Source organism: Ooceraea biroi, chromosome 9, assembly GCF_003672135.1.
Source record: "Ooceraea biroi isolate clonal line C1 chromosome 9, Obir_v5.4, whole genome shotgun sequence".
Taxonomy (NCBI): Eukaryota; Metazoa; Arthropoda; class Insecta; order Hymenoptera; family Formicidae; genus Ooceraea; species Ooceraea biroi.
The window spans coordinates 9,330,836-9,354,071 of NC_039514.1; the positions used below are offsets into that span (position 1 = coordinate 9,330,836).

A 23,236-nucleotide genomic window follows, 5' to 3' on the forward strand; every position below is an offset into this window, starting at 1 on the left:
GAAAATAAAAAAATAAAATTGCAGGACGCGTGGTTGCAGTTATACCAATCCATCGCGCACATCGCAAACGAAAAATGCTAAACGACTTTAAATTACACGATGCGATAATGCATTAAGCGATAACGTGCGCTAATGCGATATTATATTACGTGATTCACGAGCGATCGCTTTTCTCCGCTATCTTCGTTAGCAGGCGCATGAATTAATGATCCTGAAATTAATGTATCCTTATAGACGACGCGCGTCTTTTATGACAGCCATCGATTAAACGGTTCTTACGCTGATTAAATATAATTAAAAGAAAATCGCGCAATCGGTTGTGATGTGCCAACGATCTCGTGCGCCGTAATAAAACGGTCGTCCGTAAATAACACAACGAGCCAACCGTTGCAAGCAAATGACAAATTTACACGTTCGAGTGCGGCCTATCTCGTCGCGTATTTATTGGCGTCTCGCGCGGTATTTTACTAATTGATTAACCTTGGAGATAATACGATTTCATAAGTTATCCGCGAGTCGCGTTATGAAATGAGGAGTTGCGAGAGACGGCCGAAGAGAGAGAAAGAGGGTACACACCAAGTGTTCTCGACGTGGGACACGTCGGAGTGGCGGAGGTGTATCCTAGCTTTCCCAGACTCGCATTGGCTTAATCTACCGTAATCTAACAGATTGTAATGTAACGTCAGTGCAACCTGCCAGATCCCGGTAAACTCTCTGTCTCGCTCTCCCGCTCACGACGCGTCTCGCTCTTGCCGATTCTGCTCCACTTAAGGGGGCAGCCTGCTTTAGAACGCTGAAAATAAGGTATATTTTACGAATTGTTTTTGGAGAAACTATACAGCGGATCGTTATAAAACTTTGATGCATTTATTAGTACATGTTTAAAGGTAAAAAAAATTATTTTTTGATTTGAATATATCGCTCGTAGAGGTCGTCCTGGAGAAATCTTAGTGCAGCCGCGTCGCCGGCATTGCAAATTGGTGAGCATCCTCCTGCCTCCGAATTTCGTCTAAACTGAAAAATTGAAATATCTTCTCGTTATTTACGAATTCCCATCGTCGATGAACCAAAGAGAGAAGAAAAAAGTTGAAAAGTGCCAAAATGGTGGAGCTTAGAACACAAAAGTACGATTTTTAGGCAAAGTTGTTGAACTTTTTCATGCAAAAATAATTGTTTAACTTAATGTTTTTATGAATATTAAAGGTTCATCGACGATGGGAATTCATAAATAAGAAGAAAATATTTCAATTTTTCAGTTTGGATGAAATTTGGAGGCAGGAGAATGCTCACGAATTTACAATGCCGGCTGCACTAAGATGCCTCCAGGACGACCTCTACAGGCGATATATTCAAATAAAAAAATAATTTTTTTTATCTTTAAACATGTACTAATAAATGCATCAAAGTTTTATAATGATCCGCTGTATAGTTTCTCCAAAAAAATTCGTAAAATTATACCTTATTTTCAACGTTCTAAAGCAGGCTCCCCCCTTAAACGCTCGAATACACATTTCGCGTTATGACACGAACGCTTCCCGCCAAAACGGATACGGTTCTACTTCTAACTTGAATCTTAAACGTTAAAACAAAACCGTAATTTTAACGTTGGCTTAACGCATGTATTCGACATAGATCAAGCGATCTTTAATGCTGATTGAAACAGCTGAAAATATCCGGATTATCCGAGATATTTTTTATCCGACTACTGAAGTTCGGATCCTTGAACTATCCGGATAATTCGGATCCGGATCCGGACCTTAGTATCCGAATATTCGAACCTATCCGAATCTGCAAATAAATCCGGATCCAGACTATCTACAATAAATTAAACAGAAAAATAATCGTTAAAAGCGTTCTATCTTTCTTCGACATGTAATAAGCAACAATGATATAATGACGTTTTCAGCGTGTCAGCGCCCATAGCTCTATACATGGTGGACCAAAAATCTGAATACAGTCGATTATCTCCTAAACAATGCAATTTTGAAAAAAAGTTTTAAATAAAAATTGTAGTGCTTGAAGGGGGCTAAAATTAATTGTTGGAAAAATTGAATTTTTAAGGTCATATGGTCATAACTTCATATCATCATCGCCATTTTTTTTAACGGAGTAACTAACGTTATAAACAATATATATGATTCCTTTAATTATTTTGCACATAAAAGTATTAATGTGGAACTTTCGAAAATAGTTTACGAGATATTTTACACTTTATTCTGGCATATTTCGACATAAAATATAAAATATCTGATAAACTATTTAGTTTTTCACAATTGTACCTTAATACTTTTGTGCTTAGAATAATGAAATTAATCTATTAGTGCAAAAATAATATATATTTAGTTGCTTTAAAAAGAAATATGTAATTGCATATTACATATTGTAGGTAGTTCGGATCCGGATTTATTTGCAGATTCGGATAGATTCGAATATTCGGAAACTAAGATCCGGATCTGGATCCGAATTATCCGGATAATTCAAGGATTCGAACTTCAGTAGTCGGATATTTTGATAAACGAATTATTCGGATATCCGGATATTCGAAAATCCGGATCGTATTTACAGCCCTAATTGAAACGCTCTGTCCTTATGAAAAGAAGAAAGAAATGTCTTAAGGGGATGCTGGAGCTGCTAGTGAACTTCTTCGCGATGGTGCTGCCATCGCACAATATTTGCACAATAAAAAATGCTTTTTACAAAAATTTGGCAATTTGTACGCACAAAGTCGCTGTTGAGCGGTGTTTGGACACAATTAAGGAATATGAGACTGCTTTTCGAAGTGACTTTAGAAGCGTCATAAAAGAGAATTCTGTGTTTTCCTTTAGGATTAGAGGTTAGAATACAGGAGAACACAGAATTCTCTTTTATGACTCTTCTAAAGTCACTTCGAAAAGCATCCTCATATTCCTTAATTGTGTCCAAACACCGCTCAACAGCGACTTTGTGCGTACAAATTGCCAAATTTTTGTAAAAAGCATTTTATTGTGCAAATATTGTGCGATGGCAGCACCATCGCGAAGAAGTTCACTAGCCGCTCCAGCATCCCCTTAATCAATGATTCTCGAGGGTCCACGAACGTGTAGACAGGACTCAGCCCACGAGCTTCTCGAGGGGAGACAAGCCTGATCGTTTTGACGGCAGGTCGCCTCGGGCGACGATCAACGAAGATGTGGTCCAGCGATGTCATTGGAGCGAGGGCCAAGTAGAAGGATCATGAAGGATTTGGCATTATCGTCTCCCCTTTTCGCGCGTTACAACATCAGGACATGGGTCGGCGCGCAAAGTAGGTGACTCGAGGACCCCGGGGAGAACGACGACGACGAATCGAGAGATGGGACAGGCCTCGCAGCCGCGGCGAGCCGGGAGAAGATGCGACGCGGACGCTACCGGGTGAAAGCACCGGGTCACCGTAAAAGGCCAGGCCGTGTATCTCGCGCTCTAAGCTCGATACGAGCAAACCACGGCTTTAGCTCGCAATTACGCTGGCGTACGCGCGTGTTTAGTCCAGCTGCCTTCGAAGAGCGCCGACGAGCGTAGCGAGCGCGTCTCCTCGCTTTCCTTCTGTCGCGACGCATGTCCATGGAGAATTATGCATTTTAAATGTGCCTCTATTCCTATGGCTGTTATCGTCACGTCGTGACATCGACGTATTTATGACTATGGCGTTCGTTTGAAAGAAATATACTATCGAGAGTCACTCTCGAGAGTCGTAAACTGTACGGCTGGAAAATATTACGGAAAGAGTTATTCTCTTATTTACTCCCTTTCTCTTTTGATTCTTACTTTTCTGAGAACCACTCGCTGGCTTCAGTTTCTGCATTAAGTTGACGAAAGTTAAAAAGCCGAGAGAAACGATATATCGCTCGTGAATCATTTTACTTGGTTCGCATGTGTAATTAATTGCATTATGATGAATATATATTCCTTGATTTGGAAGACTTGTTTCTTATATTTAACATAATCGGTTACATTTGCAAATAAATCGATAAATGTGTGTCATTATATAAAATATTATTTTGTTAGGAAACATTACATATTACGCTTCGTATATGCGTAATAATCGTAATAGAATCTCGCATCGGCCATCGAAAATTTAAGGCTATTGCCCTACTCGATAGCAACCCAGGCAGCACACGTTAGCCTAATATATGTTTCTTAGACGTATCTAATGTCTAAGAAACATAAAGTACCATTTAAGAAACGGTTTCAATAGAAACCGTTTTTAGACCTCAATTTTAAAAACGTATTTTTCACCTTTCCACAGAAACGAAAAATGTGTTTTATTAAATTGATTGGAAATTATATAATTAATATAGAAAAAATAGTAATTTCTACTTACTTTGCGAGTATTCATTATTTTTACATCATACGTTCAATGTACTCGATTATGGAACAAGAGACAAAAATCAACACAAGCGTGCGTGATTCCCACCTCTGATTCACCAAGCGACCGATAGATGGCCAGGCCAGACGTGACGTTCTCGCAAGTAACATTTGCGTTATCACCTTGTAAATAACCATCCGGAAAACCGATCCAATACTCCTCTTTTCTTCTTTTCTTTTGAAACTTTTGAGATCACTATTACTTGAAGTGATGTTTCAAAAGAGTGAGATTCCACTACACGAAATTTAGAGAGTAGTTCATAAAATATAAAAATGTAGTTTTTTACAAAAATGTGACTTAACTCTGTCTGTCTTTGAGGCACTGATATATAGAATTGATAAATATTTTTCTGATGGTTTCTAAAACGTTTTTTCGTTGGACATTTTTCTGCTAAATAAACGTTTCAATAAAATGGTTATGAAACGTTTTTGAAACCAATGTGTGCTGCCTGGGAAAGCTCAAATCTGGCAAACTTACCTGTTTCCGTGGAGACCTTTCAATTTCTTTTGCGGATACCTTCAGACAATCTTCCTGCACCGAACCTCTTTCTTATCCTGGTGGAGTAAAATTCAAAGGGATGTGAAGCAGGATTTCAAAGACGACGTTCGCTTTGATACGTGGACGCGTATCAAACTCGCGCACTCGCGAATGCGAATTTCAAATCATACGGCAGGTGTCATCCGGCGGTGCGAGCTTCAACTAAAACGTCGTAGTTGCAGTTTCGCTGCCAGATGGAGGATGCATGCAGATGCCTTCCGAAACGTCGGCGCTCGTCGCAACGAGATTAGCCGCGTAGTGGCCTTCGGCCTGATACGGAAAATGGCGATTCGCGAGGCTGTTTGAAGCTAATTTGAGTAAACACACGCTCGCGCGCGCGACTCGCTTAACTTTGGTTAAATGTGCCCTGAAATCAATGTAATGTGGACTGTGCGCGATGGCGAGCAGAGAGATGACCGGCCATCAGCAGCAGTTCGTTGAGGAGATCGATTACAATGAGATCGAAACGGAGCAGGTAGTTCCCTGTTCCCGTAATATTCGTGTACTCGTATTCCTCTTCCGTGCCACGAATCGCACTTTTGAAATATTCGCGGGACGCTCCGGGACGACGAACGTCGCCTCGCGATCGTTTGTCGCAGCCGGAGCTTGTCTATGCATTATTATCATTCTCTTCAAAGCCACCGATGTATCTGAGATAACCTCAAACGACAGTAAAAGCGACTACTCGTACACGAAATGTGTGTGTGTACGTGCCTTCTTTATATACATTAGAAATATATGTATATATAGAATAATATATATATGCACATTGTTTATTCAAAAAATGCAATACATAAGAAAGAAGGAAGCGCACGTCTTTTTTAGGTGACACTTGCCTTTAATGCGCGATCGAAGCTTTCTGCGCTGTCGAAGCTCAGTCACGCCAAATACATGGAGATTACCTTCAGTTTTTATCTGATCGCAGGTAGTTGGCAAGGGTTCTTTCGGAGTTGTGTGGAAAGGGAAATGGAGGGGCCAGGACGTTGCCGTGAAGCACATAAACTCGGAAGGGGAGAGGAAAGCCTTCACCGTGGAGGTCAGGCAGCTGTCCAGAGTCGCCCACCCGAATATCGTTAAATTGTATGGTGCGTGCACCAAGAATCCTGTATGCCTGGTGATGGAGTATGCCGAAGGTGGATCGTTATACAACGGTAATGTCCGATGAGATAAGGGGTATCAGTTATTGAGACTGTTATTAAACATCTCCTGTTTGTGCGCACAGTACTGCACTGTAATCCCCAACCGCACTATACCATCAGCCATGCCATGAGTTGGGCCCTACAGTGCGCGCGTGGCGTTGCGTACCTTCACAACATGAAACCAAAGCCACTGATACACAGGTACAGTGAATCCGGACGTTTCTAATTATAATGTTCTCTTGCTAAATTCTAAAAAAAAGAAATAGCAGAAGAAAACAGGATGCGAGTTTGATGATTCTCCGTTGTTTCGCAGAGACCTAAAGCCGCCCAATTTGTTGTTAGTTATGGGCGGGCAAATGCTTAAGATTTGTGACTTTGGCACCGCCTGTGACTTAAACACGTACATGACTAATAATAAGGGCTCGGCGGCGTGGATGGCGCCGGAAGTGTTTGAAGGATCTAGGTATACAGAGAAGTGCGATGTATTTAGTTGGGGTATCATTTTGTGGGAGGTTTTAACACGCAAAAAACCCTTTGATGATATTGGTGCTTCAGCCTATAGGATAATGTGGGCTGTTCATATAGGACAGAGGCCTCCTTTAATAGAAGGATGCCCGAAACCCATAGAGGATCTTATAACCAGGTGAGGTAAACTTATGTGAACCTTATATACTTTATGGAAATGCATTAAATTATCAAATTGAAATTGGAATGGGATTAGATGTTTATATCGACATTTTTATGCAGACAATTCGTGGCCTAATCCTAATGTTTATAAAAAGTTTGTTAAAAATTGATATTACCTTTCCTAAAGTAATATACACGGGTATATTTCACGCTTTGCTAACAATGTTACCATCATTTTGACAGATGTTGGCAGAAAGCACCTGAAGAGAGACCTTCCATGGACGAGGTAGTAAGGATAATGACCGAACTGTCGGAATTTTTCAGTCCTCACTTGGAGCCCGTCGAATATTCCTTAAGTACGTACAATACGTATTAATTTACAATCTATATTACACATTATCCCCTTGAATATAAGAGGTTTGAATATCGCTCACTCAAATAACGCAATATCCTGCAGAAACTGTGTTTAAATGCGCGTTGCACTACAGGTACCGAAGCTGACGATGTACAGGAGAACGAGTTGTCGAGGGAAGATACGTTGGACATGGCCAGCACGCTGGACTCGCGGATAAACGGCTCTGTCGCGAACGGCACGGTTCGCACGATCCCGAAGCCCGTGGAGAGAAAGAAGGAGTGCACCAACGGGGAAGACTCGTCGCCGTTCGCTCTGAACTACGCGACGCCGTTCAACGACGCGGCCTCGACGCACTTCCCAGTGCGGCAAAACAACTCGACATCACAACAGCCGTCGAACAATCACTCGCTCGCGAGCACGGACAACGGTAACGCGGTAGCGGAACGCGGCAGATCGCAGCACATCTCGCAAAACTCCGCGACGACGCACGACGACGCACGGTTCGCCGCGCTGCAACGCAAGAGCCGAGACTTCGCCCCACTGCACGTGGAGTGCGACCCGGTTGGTAATCTCTACGTTAGCGCGTACACTCGGAGCAGCTTTCCGCTCTCATGTTTCTGCTCGGTTCTGTTTTCCCCCGTTCTTTTCTCGTAAATCTGCCGCGCGCCACAAGGACGTATCTTTTCTGTTGTTGTTTGCTTCCCTTATCTTTTATGCTTGGAAGCTTTGTAAAGCGCACGTAAACATGTTTGCCCGTATTGAAGATAAGTTCTGTGTATCGTTGCAGCACGCTTGGGACTTGCCGAGTTCCTCCGACTCATCCTGGGAGATCCCAAACAACATGGCAGGGTTGGATAAAGTGGTTCAGAAGACCAAGAATGTCCAAAGTAAGTGCCTCGCGAGTTTAGAGGGAGTGAGTGCGCGAAAGTATGAATGCCGACTGCATAGTGTCGATTATCGATAAGCAAATTACTTTTCATACTTTTTTTATCCTTTTTAATATTTCTAGTACTTCGTACAGAAAATATTTTTGCGATATAAATCTGGTTTTTTTTGTATTCTAAATGATGTAGAAATCTTGGTCTTTCAATTTTTCAAATGGACGAAATACTTTTTTACTCAAATAAGATAAATTCTTGATTAATCGACATTGCTCTTCGTAACATTTGCGAACGTTATGGCGTGCTTCGTAATATTTCGTTTATCCAAAAATAAATAATTAGGGAAAAGGGTCTCTCGCAAGGTTCGACACTCAAGTACGTACTAGCGGGGGGTTGCACTCGAATATGTACTCGGGCGAGCCTTTCTCGGAACAGGTGCCGAGAAAAGATCGCAAGGAGGCTGTGGCACCAAACTGGCTGTCCACGAGCCGAGACCTGTCTCTGTCGCGTTGCGAGGGCACATTGCCAGGAACATTAGCGCAAGAATTACCTACGTTTTACTCCTTATCCGACGATCAATATGCAATCGATCGTGTAGCTATATACTTTTATTAAAATCGCGTTGCGAGATTTAAAAAATAACGAACGCGCAAGTAACAAATTGTAAAATATTCGATGTAACATAAAAGCGAGTTGAAATTTATTTAACGTAACGCTCGTGCAGAATTCTGCGACGTTTGGCCCGCGTAATCGCGGTACGACGGTACGCAACGTTATAGTGCATGCAACAGCACACGTCGGTGCATTCGCAGTTGCAGGTATCAGCATGCAACGTATTCCGTTCGGAATACGATGATTAATTAACGATTAAAGAGAAACGGGCGTTCGACGTTATTAATATTTTGCAGAGGTCGAGAGAGATATCGACGTGACTAATATGCCGGTTAACGCGAGACGTTTTAATGGACACAATGCCTCCCGTGAATTGCCACGGACGCGCGTTTTGGGTTTACGGAGCGGAGCGAACTTTGTGGTATACGGAGTAGATTATTTTCGGCCTAGAATACTAAAGCGCGCTGCGCTGACTCACCGGGCGCCTTCCTCAGCCGCGTCTTCGTCTCTCTCTGCGTCGACCGACTGACCGTGCGTTGCTCATAATGCGCGTTTCGATATGACTCGTCGTGATTGTTAGCGCTGCGCTCACGAGATGATTATCCATACTTGTACAATCATCGACTGTGAGCGTTTGACGTAACAACATTCTCCGTCTCATGCGCACGTTTCATCATAGTAACTTGAGTTGTACCAAAGATCTCTCGCGGAAGCTTCGCAAAAATTTACAAAAGGTGAGAATGTCTTCTCGCTAATAATTCGAATGGAATTTTGCGTGTTGTGCGTGAATGAATTGAATGGCCGACCGGGCAAGGGACAAATTATGAATTCGGCATTGTTATATCCATCGAGGGTTCGCCGATCGACGCTGTTCTCGCCGGTGTACCCTGGCAAAGGGCCCGTGTTAGCCGCAACCGCGGCCGCGATGCGCGCGTGCACTAAATTTAACTGACGACTAATCGGTAGGACGCGTGTGACTCGCTTTTGATTGGCACGTTGCGACGACGACGACGACGGAGAAGAGGAGCTGGCCAGTCGCGGCAGCGGCGCGAGGAGAACGCGAGGCGGAGAGACGGCTGTGGAAATAGCGGAAGAAGAACGTTCGAGGAAGAGGAGCAACGTGGCGGCGCGCGGCGAGGAGGGACAGATTAAAAGAGGAGAAGCGGAAGAAGCAAAAGAAGAGGAAGGATGACGACACCGACGACGACGTTGAAACGAATAAAAAATCAGGCACGAGATTCTCCCGAGGGTGAATCAAGCCGACGGAGTGCGTTTTGTTCTTGGCTCGTGTACACGCACCGCGGCGTTCCTCGTCTCTCGCACCAGGGTGGGGAGTATTTAGAAGCAGGTGTGGCTGAGTCAGCATCCCCAATATAGACGTGCGTTTGTTTAGTAGAGAGCCGACTCCCTACGGAGGAGCACCTCCCGCCGATCGCAGGTCGCCAAGCGCGCAATAACGAGCTCGATTTTTATTATCGAGGGCACATCGATCGAACCGACCGGGAATTGATCCCTCTACGGTACGGCAATTCCCGGATCATACTCCATCGAGCAACGGGCCGCCACCAGCGAGATCACGCTATTTTTCATGTCGTGAACCGTAAACGCCTTCTTGCGAGGCTCGTCCCGTCGCCGCCGCGCGCGAGAATTCTCCGAGAGGAACGTTCATCGTCAATTGTTCACGATACGAGAGAATTATGCCGACGAACACGACTGTGTCGCCGGCACGCACGGGATAATCGTGAACGTGACGTCGTCGTCGTCGGGGTAACTGCGGCTCGCGCGCGAGAGCGGCGGCTGCCAGGTGGATCGACATGTGCGACGACTGCCCGGAGATCGTCGGCACCGACACCCTCAAGCGCTGCTGGGTCCTACTGCGTTAGTACACGCTCGTTAAGATATTTCTATACACGATCGGGGACGAACAGATGCGAGAGACTCGAGTATTTTTATTGAAGAGTTGAAGAGAAACGCGCGTTTCTGAATAATCTGTGGAGCAGCAGAAACGCGAGGTGACTCAAGCGCGATTCAGCGCCAATTCTTGAGTCTTATCGCGCGTGAGAATCTAAACTGCGCTTCCAAACTTGCGAATACTGATGAATACGCTTTAAGTACACAGTATCGAGCGCGGAAATAGTTGGAATTCATAAATCGATAGTAACTGATGAATCATGAACGAATTGAGATAACGTAAATTAATTCTTAATGCGATGCCGTAGGTAGCAGCACCACGAGCGAGGACTTGGGCAACGTTTGCCGCCTCTTGGATGCCGACCTCAGGCCGCTCACGCCCGACTATACGTGCGAGCGTTCGCGGGAGATTTTCGAGGAGCACAAGCAGATAGCGCAGGAGTATCTCAAGATCCAAACGGAGATCGCGTTGCTGAGCCAGCACAAGAACGAGATGCTGAAGAAGCTAAGCATCGACGGTCTCAGGCAGCAGCAGGAGTTGCGGAAACTGGAAGATGAGAAGGTCTTTTTCTGCTTTTCCGTACATTTGCAATGCTAAATTACATCCAGTAAACGAATTCTCGTCTCTTGAGAATCAGCTCGAAAAGTTGTCAACTCTGCAGAGAGAGAAAGAAGACTGTCGCGCAATTATTAACGCTGATGAACTTTCAGGAGTCCCTTGTGAAGCTGTGCCGCAACCTGAAACGGCAATTGCAAATCATGAAGGACCAGAGGATCAACGGGGTGTTGACGAACGCAGCCGCCGCCGCGCCGCCGGTAGGACCCGCTGTTTCCGGGAACAACGGTTGGGTGGTGGTGCCGCGCCAAGACCCGTCGAGGCTCTCTTGAGACGCTGCGATGGCTCGATGTACTCGAGAGTCTCGACGAGGGATCTACCCGCGCCACGTCGCACGATCGAGGCGACCAGCAGGACGGCGACGCGCGTCAACGTGATGACCTGAGCGCGCGCGAGACTGTCCGATCCGATTTCCCGTCAGGGCGCCGACGTCCGCACAAAATGTGCGGAAAGACGAATACACGCGTGACGACACGCACGGACACACACGATACAGCCTTCCATTTAGGTTTTATTCACTGGTTTTCGCGTCAGTCATCGTCATCATTTATTATCACGTTCTTTCGCATTCTCTCTGCTTACGGAGTGCCGCGTCGATGAATGCGGCGATTGTGTAAAGCTTACCGAATGCGTGATAGTATTATTGAGATCGCAGTGGGAGATTTTCCTCCTTTGACTGCAAAATATCATGAATTTTTTGCTTTCGATGACGATCATGCACTCTAGTCGTTTCGACGATGACTCGCAATCCGTCGAATTTTTTTGTGTTTGAATTTCGACGTTTCGAGGAGTATGCCTTGTGATACGCGGCCTTTGTTGTATTAAGCTATTGTATTGTCCAGTCGATGGAAGAAAGAGAGCAAGTTTCATGGACTTTTTAATTCAATGTAGATCGAGATATATCGCGGAGGAGGAGACATTGCAAACACGAAGCAATGATCAATCATGATCAACCTTTTTAGCGTTTTAGATCGTATCTGAATTTTGTTCCTATATGAGGCGGCGTATGTATATGTAACATATTCTGTCTATCCGATTGATCGAGTCGATCGTGCACGGGATAGTAATCTATACTATTACTACTCTGTCGTTACAGCCGATAATGATTTCGTTAAGGAAACGACGATGAAACAGTTAAAATCCTTTTTGCCTAACTCATCGCTTTGTTGATGCGCGATGCCTATATATTGTAAATATATTTCGTTTTATTAAGCGCGAGCTTAATGATCCTTTTAATGAAGCGACAATAGGTCTAAAGATTGTTAAGATAAAAATGCACCTACCCCGTTTACATGAACGCATTAAATAGGGCACGCCAATATCTATGATTTGGATACGCGTGTAAGCGCGAAGCGTTCGCTCAAAATGCCAGACGAATACCGTAGCAGAATAAATCTTGTGCGAGATGTGCGTCAAAAAAAGGGCAAATAGAATGGAACATTGAAGCGTTGTGGAGTCATCAGGAGTGACGCTGATGCCGAAGAACGCGCGGACGTCGATAGCGATTGCGCGAGTTAGGATTTTCCCAGTGGAAGACGGCGGTGAGAAGTAACGGGAATTGCTTGATGACATTTTTAACGTTCATAGCGCTTGACGAGGAACGAAAAAACTCTCTCAGACGAAAGCGTAAAAGTTGCGCCGAGTGTTTTGATGAACTCTCCCTCGAGAAATTATATATAGCAACTGTAAAGCGCGATTTGTGAAATTGACATGTGGATATATCAATGTAATATAAAAGTGTAAATATAATTTCTAACCGGTGTTACGAGATTCGCTCTCTCTGACGTTCTTGTGTGATCTTTTGCGCCATCCACGATGTAACCATTGATTACAACCAAAGAAAATATTAATATCGATATACACGTGTACGAGATAAGTTTTTATGTAATTGCTTCTGTCCTGTTACTGATTCAAACCAGTCAGTTTATGTTGATGCAGATGCGCGTCTGTGCATCACTAATAATTATTATTGGGTTGGCCAAAAAGTAATTGCGTTTTTTTTATATAAATAAAAGGCGAATTTTTCATGGGAAACAAAAACTTTATTAAACAATATATTGTCCATTTTGTTTGATTATCTTTTGCCATTTTTCAGGCAATTTCATGATTCCGCGCTCAAAAAAGTTCTTATCTTTTTCAGCAAAAAACAATTCCAACAACGATTTCATATCCTCATCAGCAGTAAAGGTTTTACCATTCAAGGCGTTTTGCAAAGAACGAAACGAATGGTAATCTGATGGTGCCAGGTCTGGCGAATATGGTGGATGTGGCAACATCATGGTAACACATCCCATCCAAGCTGCAACAATTTTTCACGAGTGACCAAACTTGTACGTGGTCTAGCGTTATTATGGTGAAACGCAACACCTTTGCGATTCACCAATTCTCGACGTTTCTGTTTGATGGCATCATTTAATTTATCCAGTTGACGACAGTATACGTCTGAATTAATGGTTTGATTCCTTGCAAGCAGCTCAAAATACACAGTCCCACCAGACTGACAGCATAATCTTTCTTTGGTGAATATCTGCTCTTCAAGTGCTTTGAGCAGGTTCATCACGCTTGCTCCACGATCTTCTTCGTTTGACGTTGTTGTAGACGATCCATTTTTCGTCGCCTGTTATCATACGTTTCAAAAATCGATCATTTTCCTCGCGTTTCAAAAGAGAATCGCAGATGTCAATACGCTTAGTGAGATGAATTTCTTTGAGCTCATGTGCTACCCAAATATCGAGCTTACTAATGTATCCAAGTCGTTTTAAATGGTTTTCAACACCCGATTTCGATACGTTAAGATTCTCAGCAATCTCTCGTGTCGTTAAACGCCGATTGGAATCGATCAGTGCCTTTATTTTGTCATCATCAATTTCGATTGGCCTTCCCGAGCGTGGTGCATCTTTCACATTAAAATCTGCAGATCGAAATTTAGTAAACCAATTTTGACACTGCCGCAGCTTTAAAGCATCTTCGCCATATACATGACATAACTTTTTATGAGCTTGCACAGCGTTTTTCCCTTTTCGGAAGTAATAAAACAAAATATGACGAAAATGTTCTTTTTGATTTTCCATTTTGAAATCGACGACAAAGAAACAATTGTTAACGAAATCGTGTACTTTCTTTTTCTAAAACAAGCTTGAACTGTGGGTTGTTAACCTACATAATGAATTTGCGGTTTAGAATGAAGTTAGTTACATTTCAAGACATGTATGTCCATCTATTGGAAAAAACGCAATTACTTTTTGGCCAACCCAATATAATAATTATTACTTAAGTAAGTAACTTTAATGAGATGCTGGTAACGAAGTAAATAGAAAGTAAATCGATTTCTCTCCTCGCGCTTATTAATTGTGAAACTGCTATTTGTACAAGAAAACTATCATGGTTTTTACTGTGCAAACAAGTCAAGTATTACCCAGATAACACAAAAGTTCCAGAGACAATCTAAGAACGTTCAAAGAATGTTCAAACGTTCGTAGGACTTCTTAGAACATTTCTGGTACTTTTGTGCTATCTGGGTATTGAGATACCGTTCCCTCAGAAGTACAGAAGCCTACATTATAGACAATTGTGTGTATCGTAGCACGGTCTACCGAGATTCGCGCGTGCGATTTACGTATCTCACGCAACCTGACGCAACTGGAAAGCACCGAGCTGTATCGCCAGAACGGAGGAGAGCACACTCTATTGCGAAATCAATAAATTCGCGGAGTCGTAGGTGTCTTCGATATTTTCGACGGCGTGAAGGCTCGACGAAGGAAATAGGACGTGACCGGTTACAGGTCGAGGAAGGCGGAAGCGAGCAGGAGGGTAGGCCACGATAATGAATGAGACGAGGGCTCGAAGGAAGGGGTGATAGGCATGAATAGGGGTGCGCATACGTGGGCGTACGCAAATGGGGAACGCGAGGCCAGCCGATTCTCCCAGTACCGGGGAGGACGGGGACGGGGAAGGTGGATGATCAGGGAGGACGGAGTATGATCAGGACACTCGCTGGAGAAGAACAGGGAGCGAGGCGCGAGAATTTTTGCGTGCGCGTGCGTAAGCGTACCCGTCGAGCGAAGGGAGAGAATAAACGCGAGGGCGGCGCGTGAGATCGCGAGATAGAGAGAGAAAGAGAGAATCGTGACAGAGAGGAGGAGGACAAGAGGGAGAGCTGCAGAGGGGGAGGACGAAGCGAGAAGCCGAAGAAGGGGCAGAAGATAGGCCGGAACCGTGCTCAGACGTCCACGGACCAGTCCGCGAGCTTCGTTCCCTCCCTTTAAGTTTCCGCACATTTTTTTCGCGTCGTCCTATCATTTACCCCGTTAGTTAGTTAGAACCACGTTTGCCGCGGCCGAACCGCGAGGACGAAGATCAGGATGGCCCTCGCCGCGTCCGACGACGTCAACGAGAAGAGCTACATCCTGGAGGCGAAGAAGAACTTCGAGGATGTGAGTGAAGCTAGTCCAGAGGCGATCATAGTCGGAAGCGATTTGCGCGAGAACGATGAACGTCGACCGGCGTCGACTGCTGGTTTCCGGTTCCTTTCCACTTTCGCGAGCGAGATCGTCGAATACTTTGCAGTGCCCGCACGAACGTTTTTCATTCAACGGACGTTCATTAAACGTTCATTCGCATTGAAAGAACGCATCTTAACGTATTGCGCTCTCTTTAGCGTTTCCGCTTCTCTCCGCGATTCGAGCGTGCGCAAGAAATCTCGCGAACCTCGCGTGCTACCACCGCAGCCGTAATCAGACGGCTAGTGCGATCCTGTCGCGTAATCATCGAAGTAACAACGCGCGTTATGTATGTACATTAAATAGCGTATCTCTCCAGTGGGCGCGAAAAAAATTCGAGAAAGTTGCCGCGTTGCGAGTAGCGCGCTGCCACTTTCGCCGATTTCGCGAGATCGCGCTCCTGATCCGCGATAAAATCCGCGCAAGCAGACCTGGGTCTTTGGGCATCTCGCCTTTGATTTGTCTCTCATTACATTACGTGACCCGAATAAGTAAAGCGATCGGCAATTTCCTCGCGAATATCGTTTCATATGATCCGCGCTTGATTAACGTTCTAATGAACGTGCGTGTCTCCCGCGAAGCAGGACGCTCTTTTAACAGTGATCTTTTATCTATTCGCGGAGTAATTTTCTGCAATGACACTTCGTTCAATATGTTCTCTTTGGCTGCCTTCACGATTCTTCCCACACATACTTACTCGCGCACGCGTTTCTTTGACGCTTTTTCATTGCATTCCCTCACAAAGAACCATCGCATCTGTCTAGAATCGTCAATAAGGACATATCTATAGATATACAAGCACAGTAAAATTCCCAGGCAGCACACGTTAGCCTAATGTATGTTTCTTAGACGTATCTAATGTCTAAGAAACATAAAGTACCATTTAAGAAACGGTTTCAATAGAAACCGTTTTTAGACCTCAATTTTAAAAACGTACTTTTCACCTTTCCACAGAAACGAAAAATGTGTTTTATTAAATTGATTGGAAATTATATAATTAATATAGAAAAAATAGTAATTTCTACTTACTTTGCGAGTATTCATTATTTTTACATCATACGTTCAATGTACTCGATTATGGAACAAGAGACAAAAATCAACACAAGCGTGCGTGATTCCCACCTCTGATTCACCAAGCGACCGATAGATGGCCAGGCCAGACGTGACGTTCTCGCAAGTAACATTTGCGTTATCACCTTGTAAATAACCATCCGGAAAACCGATCCAATACTCTTTTCTTCTTCTTTTCTTTTGAAACTTTTGAGATCACTGTTACTTGAAGTGATATTTCAAAGGAGCGAGATTCCACTACACGAAATTTAGAGAGTAATTCATAAAATATAAAAATGTAGTTTTTTACAAAAATGTAACTTAACTCTGTCTGTCTTTGAGGCACTGATATATAGAATTGATAAATATTTTTCTGATGGTTTCTGAAACGTTTCTCCTAACGTTGTTTCGTTGGACATTTTTCTGCTAAATAAACGTTTCAATAAAATGGTTATGAAACGTTACGGCAAAACGTTTATGAAACGGTTTTGAAACCAATGTGTGCTGCCCGGGTTATGAGTGATGCGCGTTATCATCGCATTTTCCATCGATATTCCTGCGAGAAAAGAGATCAAATATTTTTCGAATTTTGCGTGCGTATCGCATACATTACTGTTGAAATTTGATTATTTCCCTTTACAAATGTGCGAGATAAGGTATAAATAAATGTGTTCAGTATTTCAATAAACAAAAGAAAATGTATATATATATAATTACGAAAAATATGTAACAATACACTCAAACAGTTTCAAATAATTATATATCAATCACATACAAATAAGCAAGAAAATATACGTGTGAACCTCAAAGTCACAAGAAAAGAAGATACAAAATTAGCCAATGCTTTGTTCAAGCAAAGAATCTCATAAATCAAATTAAAGAAAAATTTCTACTCATCCGATTGATTCCGTGACTTCCAGATATCAGTCGCCTTTTTCGTTTTTCAGATCTGTGCACAAATCCGCCTTAATTCTATATCGGTAAACTATTCGCCAGTGGATCCACTTATTTGTTCGCTCGCTCAGTACGTTCGCTCGCTACAACGGTCGCGTGAGAAAAAGGGTCGAATACATCGCTACGCGTCTCGTCGTGCCGATATTTGTCTATCGATATTTGATGCCCGAATCTTCCCGAGACAATTGGGCAGAATTAGCGCGAAGTTTAAATTAGTTTTCTCAACAATTACAATCATCATTCAACTAACGCATTTGCTTCAAAAATTCGACAGACTGGCAGTCTCGCATCGGAGGAATCGTACGATGACATGAGGCAACTAGTCGGGGTAAGAACTATTGCTGTACCTATTTTTATTTTGCTTGTTCTCATCATTTCGTTAATAAGTAACGAGCAATTAATTGCGCGCATAGTTTATCCTATTTGTTCATATCATTAAGTTGGTGCAAAATGTTGCACCCATATTTGTCAAATAAAATTGAAAAAAAAAGAATAATTTTTATTAATCAAAGTATTTACCATGAGAGTTCAATAATCTCCTTTTCGTTCAGAAAGAGAAAAGAAAACTGTAATCAGTAAATTAATATGGGACGGAACTCAATTAAAGACGAACGACGGAGCGGCCTTTCGCAGCAATCAAGCAACTCGCGGAGCAAGCCACGCGCGCTACTCAACAAACGCGCGATAGATTAACGTGCAATAGAGACTTGCACGCTTCGCTAATTAGCCTATTGACAGCACCAGCAATGTCGTTCCGACGCGGGGGCGATGCACTTTCGTGATCCGCCAATTTCGCGGCCTGCCTCGAAGCGCACGTGCGCTATCGTCCCCGCGTTCGCCCCTTTATCGCCCCTTCGTCTGGCATCGCAAAGAATTATTCCGCTGGCCAGAGTATGACCGTCTTGCTCATGTTCGCGGTTGATCCGCGGCGTGTCGCAACTCCCTTCATGCGTTCCGACATCGAAGCGCTCTCTTCGCTCATGCGTGTCATCAGTGTTCATGAGCACTGAAATATACAGGGTGGCCCATTTTAATTTATACAGTCGATTTTTTAAAAAACTAAAAGAGATACGAAAAAATGTTTCAGACAGACATGTCAGGATTTCGAGGGGGACATAAGATGATACCATTGGTTTGACCTTGAATAGTCGTTTGAAGGTCACGCGAAGATCACTTTCAATTTCTTAAATTGAAACCCCAACTTTTTATTGCAGATTCTTATTCTCCATCGAAAAGTAAGTAACTTTTGTCTGAAACATTTTTCTGAAAAATGTCATCTTATGTCCTTAAAATGATCTTCAAGATGAGTTTTGAGGACATTTTAAGGACATAAGATGACAATTTTCGGAAAAATGTTTCAGACAAAAGTTACTTACTTTTCGATGGAGAATAAAAATCTGCAAAAAAAGTTGGGGTTTCAGTTTAAGAAATTGAAGGTGATCTTCGCGTGACCTTCAAACGACTATTCAAGGTCAAACCAATGGTATCATCTTATGTTCCCCTCGAAATCGTGACATGTTTGTCTGAAACATTTTTTCATATCTCTTTTAGTGTTTTAAAAAATCGACTGTATAAATTAAAATGGGCCACCCTGTATATCATTCGCGTGCGCGAGACGCTTATAACGCGATTCTGATTAATAATTGCACAGTTGATCATAAACGGCACGTAATAATAATAACGTCGAATTGCAGGAGGAAGAGCAGGAAGAGCAGTCCGGCAAGTTTAACAGTCTGCCGCTTGCCAGCTTCAACTTCATCAATTCCATCATCGGCAGCGGCGTCATCGGTAAATGAGACCGTTTGCGAGCGGATGTTACCGCGTGTTCATTCGATGAATAAATTTTCGTGCAACTCGAATCGTGTAAAAAATACCTAGAAATGAACATGTCCGTTTTTCGAAGAGTTCCTCCAACGTCCACGAAGCTTAAGTTTCCAGGAGGGGAACCATATCGATTAAAGGCACGATTTCATTTTAGGAATACCGTACGCTCTGCATCAAGCCGGCTTTGGGCTCGGCATTATCCTGCTGATCCTAGTGGCAGCGTTAACTGATTATTCGCTGATCCTCATGGTGCGGAGCGGACACATCTGTGGCGAGATGAGCTATCAGGGCCTGATGCGTGCGAGCTTCGGCCGCGCCGGCTTCTACATTCTCACGGTGTTGCAGTTCATCTATCCGTTCATAGGTATACGACTAGAGATTATTAATGCCGTCTCGTGCGCTTATATTTGATAGTAAACGTTTCCTCAGCAATATTTAAAGAGTTCTGTAATATTTAGAAATGTTTTACAACATCTGAAATTGTTTTAAAGAGATTACCCAGGCAGCACACATTGGTTTCAAAACCGTTTCATAAACGTTTTGCCGTAACGTTTCATAACCATTTTGCCGTAACGTTTCATAACCATTTTATTGAAACGTTTATTTAGCAGAAAAATGTCCAACAAAAAAACGTTTTAGAAACCATCAGAAAAATATTTATCAATTCTATATATCAGTGCCTCAAAGACAGACAGAGTTAAGTCACATTTTTGTAAAAAACTACATTTTTATATTTTATGAACTACTCTCTAAATTTCGTGTAGTGGAATCTCACTCTTTTGAAACATCACTTCAAGTAATAGTGATCTCAAAAGTTTCAAAAGAAAAGAAGAAGAAGAGAGGAGTATTGGATCGGTTTTCCGGATGGTTATTTACAAGGTGATAACGCAAATGTTACTTGCGAGAACGTCACGTCTGGCCTGGCCATCTATCGGTCGCTTGGTGAATCAGAGGTGGGAATCACGCACGCTTGTGTTGATTTTTGTCTCTTGTTCCATAATCGAGTACATTGAACGTATGATGTAAAAATAATGAATACTCGCAAAGTAAGTAGAAATTACTATTTTTTCTATATTAATTATATAATTTCCAATCAATTTAATAAAACACATTTTTCGTTTCTGTGGAAAGGTGAAAAATACGTTTTTAAAATTGAGGTCTAAAAACGGTTTCTATTGAAACCGTTTCTTAAATGGTACTTTATGTTTCTTAGACATTAGATACGTCTAAGAAACATATGTTAGGCTAACATGTGCTGCCTGGGTAATGAATGTCAACGCGCGAAAGGAGCGTCTCTTACAGTCGTTAAATTTTAATATATTTTTCTGTTTACGTGCGCAGCGATGGTCTCCTACAACATCGTCGTCGGCGACACCGTGACGAAAGTGCTGACAAGAGTGACCGACATACCCATTTTCGCTTATCGACAAGTCGTTATCCTGCTGGCGACCCTTGGCATCACCATTCCGCTCTGCCTATACAGGAACGTCGCGCGTTTGGCAAAGATCTCCTTCTTCTCTCTGGTCTGCGTAGGCTTCATCCTCCTCGCTATCGTCATCCGCATGGACACCATGAGCAGCTTAGTGTAAGCGAAAGCTGGGCGGAATTAGCGAGAATCTGCGGAAGAAGTGCAATACGTCGCTTCGAGCGACTCTCGCTGATGACTTGCTAATGACTTGCTAATGACGACTTACGCGTCTGACTGATTGCAGTCCTAGTCGCGAGGACAGCTGGAGATTCGCCAATTTCCGCGGGGTCGTGCCGTCCATCGGCATAATGGCGTTTGCGTTCATGTGTCATCACAATACCTTCCTGATCTACGGCTCGATCGAACGCGCGACCCAGCAGAAGTGGGACGTGGTGACGCATTGGTCCCTCTTTACGTCCTTCCTGATCGCGGCTTCGTTCGGGATCGTCGGCTACGTGACGTTCACGTCGTACGTGCAGGGCGATCTCATGGAGAACTACTGCTGGGATGACGATCTGATGAACTTTGCCCGCGTCATGTTCAGCGGCACCATACTCCTCACCTTCCCGATCGAATGCTTCGTCACGCGCGAGGTGACCATTTCTTTCTTCCACGTTTCCGTTTTGCAACAGGAATACGAAAATAAAGTAATGGAAATAATGTGACTTTTTGCTTGTTATTGATTTTAATATGCAAATATATACACGCTTCAGAACGCTTCAGACGCGTTAAGTTAAAGTCCAAAAAACATCGACGCTTGCGTTTCCGCTTGTTTACAGTCGCATGGTTCAGGCGGTATACGCTGGCCGATGCTAATCTATCATGCACATAGAAACAATGAAAAAAGTAGCGATAATGTTACATTAATATGATAATTTATTAATTTAAGGGTAAGCTGGAGTTGCTAGTGAAACAGTGTTGCCATTTGCACAAAAATGACAATTAAAATGCTTAATATAAAAATTTTGCACTTTGTACGCACAAAATCGCAAGTCAGCGACATGGGGACACAATTGAGGAATACGAGGATGCTTTTCGAAGTGTTTTCCTTTACAGAATACAGGAGAACACAGAATTCTCTTTTATGGCGCTTCTAAAGTCACTTCGAAAAGCATCCTCATATTCCTCAATTGTGTCCCCATGTCGCTGACTTGCGATTTTGTGCGTACAAATTGCCAAATTTTTATATTAAGCATTTTAGTGTGCAAATGGCAGCACCATCGCGAAGAAATTCTCTGGCCAGGATCCCCTTAATGATTAATTAATGATGATAATTTGGAGGAGGATTTGCATAACGGTGATTTTCAGGTGCTCATGACGGCGATTAAGGGCACGGACGAGCTGGACGGGCACGAGGCCTACGTGCCTAACTCGGACCGCAAGTACCTGATAATTACCCTGACGATCGTGTTACTAGCGTACCTGATCTCAATGACGACGGACTGTCTGGGCATCGTCCTCGAGCTGAACGGCATCCTCGCTGCGGTACCGCTCGCCTACGTTCTACCCGGCCTCTGCTACCTGAGGCTCGAGGAGGGGTCCGTCTTCTCGTCCAAGAAACTACCGGCGCTCGGCCTGATGACCGCCGGTATCCTGGCAGCCATCTCCGGCCTCCTGCTGATTATAATCAACCATAGTTCTAGTACTTGCTTCCACGGCAAGATGATGCCGTACTGCGTCGACAATTCGACGGTCATGACGACAACGGCGGCATTGCAGCTCGACGTCACCACCCCGAGCAGGGACAGCTTTATCGTGACCAACAAGCCAGTCGGGATCTAAGTTCGACGGATGATAGATCTTCAGTCTTAGTCGTAAGTCCATCAAATGCCGAATGGAAAGTACTGCGTGGTTAGGCTCGCGAGACGAGCACGCGGGTAGAAGCAATTTGAATCGCCAACGCGGCAATGTTTTATGTTCAGACAGAGCGATTAAGGGGGTATTCTAGTGTAAAAGCGGAATTTGTATGCTATTTTGGTGAATTTTTTTTGAAAAAAGTATAAGGTTTTTTGAGGCAGGGTTTTCCCTGCTTATTCATACATATTTGGTGTATGTTTCCAAATTTTTGTAGTAGACAATAACTATAAATAAGCGCTGCACATGATATTAAATAAGAACATGAAAAAAGAAGTTGGTCCATGGTTCCCATGATTTCAGCTGTTCTGTTCATCTGAAACAAAAAAACCAAAGAGATTCTTAATTAGTATGAGTGTGGCTATAGCAGGTACCAGAATGAAAAAAAAATGTTGAAAATTTAAAACATGACTTCATTGAGAAAATTAAGTTTCGATTTGTGCCATTTTTTTCACCATTGAAGGGCTGTAGAAATTCCAAAAAACAATATTTCGACTTGATTGTGGTAGGGGCTATAGCCACACA

The 23,236-nt window shown here is 43.3% G+C and overlaps 2 protein-coding genes and 1 long non-coding RNA gene across 4 annotated transcripts; 2 read left to right on the forward strand and 1 right to left on the reverse strand.

The window, feature by feature from the left end:
* Positions 1-5,318: 5,318 nt before the first annotated feature.
* On the forward strand, positions 5,319-12,927 carry LOC105284644 (mitogen-activated protein kinase kinase kinase 7). The gene is made up of 9 exons (XM_011348317.3): positions 5,319-5,396; positions 5,847-6,072; positions 6,144-6,261; positions 6,374-6,703; positions 6,931-7,043; positions 7,176-7,603; positions 7,830-7,929; positions 10,755-11,008; positions 11,158-12,927. Exons 1-9 carry the CDS (start codon positions 5,319-5,321, stop codon positions 11,332-11,334), a joined length of 1,824 nt encoding a protein of 607 aa, XP_011346619.1. The 3' UTR covers positions 11,335-12,927.
* Positions 12,928-15,183: 2,256 nt separating this feature from the next.
* On the forward strand, positions 15,184-22,854 carry LOC105284647 (putative sodium-coupled neutral amino acid transporter 11). 2 transcript variants are annotated; one of them, XM_011348318.3, is made up of 7 exons: positions 15,184-15,495; positions 17,840-17,893; positions 19,260-19,353; positions 19,544-19,753; positions 20,731-20,974; positions 21,102-21,504; positions 22,166-22,854. In XM_011348318.3, the coding sequence occupies exons 1-7, from the start codon at positions 15,424-15,426 to the stop codon at positions 22,637-22,639; spliced, it is 1,551 nt and encodes a 516-aa protein (XP_011346620.1). In that variant the 5' UTR covers positions 15,184-15,423; the 3' UTR covers positions 22,640-22,854. The 2 variants fall into 2 exon arrangements, with proteins under 2 accessions (XP_011346620.1, XP_011346621.1); XM_011348319.3 differs by having other exon boundaries at positions 15,204-15,495; positions 21,102-21,450.
* On the reverse strand, positions 21,524-22,408 carry LOC105284645. The gene is made up of 2 exons (XR_894900.3): positions 22,280-22,408; positions 21,524-21,674 (listed from the first exon to the last, which is right to left on the reverse strand). It is a non-coding gene; the product is annotated as an uncharacterized LOC105284645 (long non-coding RNA).
* Positions 22,855-23,236: the final 382 nt, after the last annotated feature.

Bases quoted from the DNA above. Each gene is read 5' to 3' on its own strand.
- LOC105284647 (XM_011348318.3), top strand. From the start codon at position 15,424: ATGGCCCTCGCCGCGTCCGACGACGTCAACGAGAAGAGCTACATCCTG. The intron at 17,894-19,259 runs GTAAGAACTATT...GTCGAATTGCAG, and splicing joins ACATGAGGCAACTAGTCGGG to GAGGAAGAGCAGGAAGAGCA. The intron at 19,354-19,543 runs GTAAATGAGACC...ATTTCATTTTAG, and splicing joins CATCGGCAGCGGCGTCATCG to GAATACCGTACGCTCTGCAT.
- LOC105284644 (XM_011348317.3), top strand. From the start codon at position 5,319: ATGGCGAGCAGAGAGATGACCGGCCATCAGCAGCAGTTCGTTGAGGAG. The intron at 7,044-7,175 runs GTACGTACAATA...GTTGCACTACAG, and splicing joins GCCCGTCGAATATTCCTTAA to GTACCGAAGCTGACGATGTA. The intron at 7,930-10,754 runs GTAAGTGCCTCG...GCGATGCCGTAG, and splicing joins GAAGACCAAGAATGTCCAAA to GTAGCAGCACCACGAGCGAG.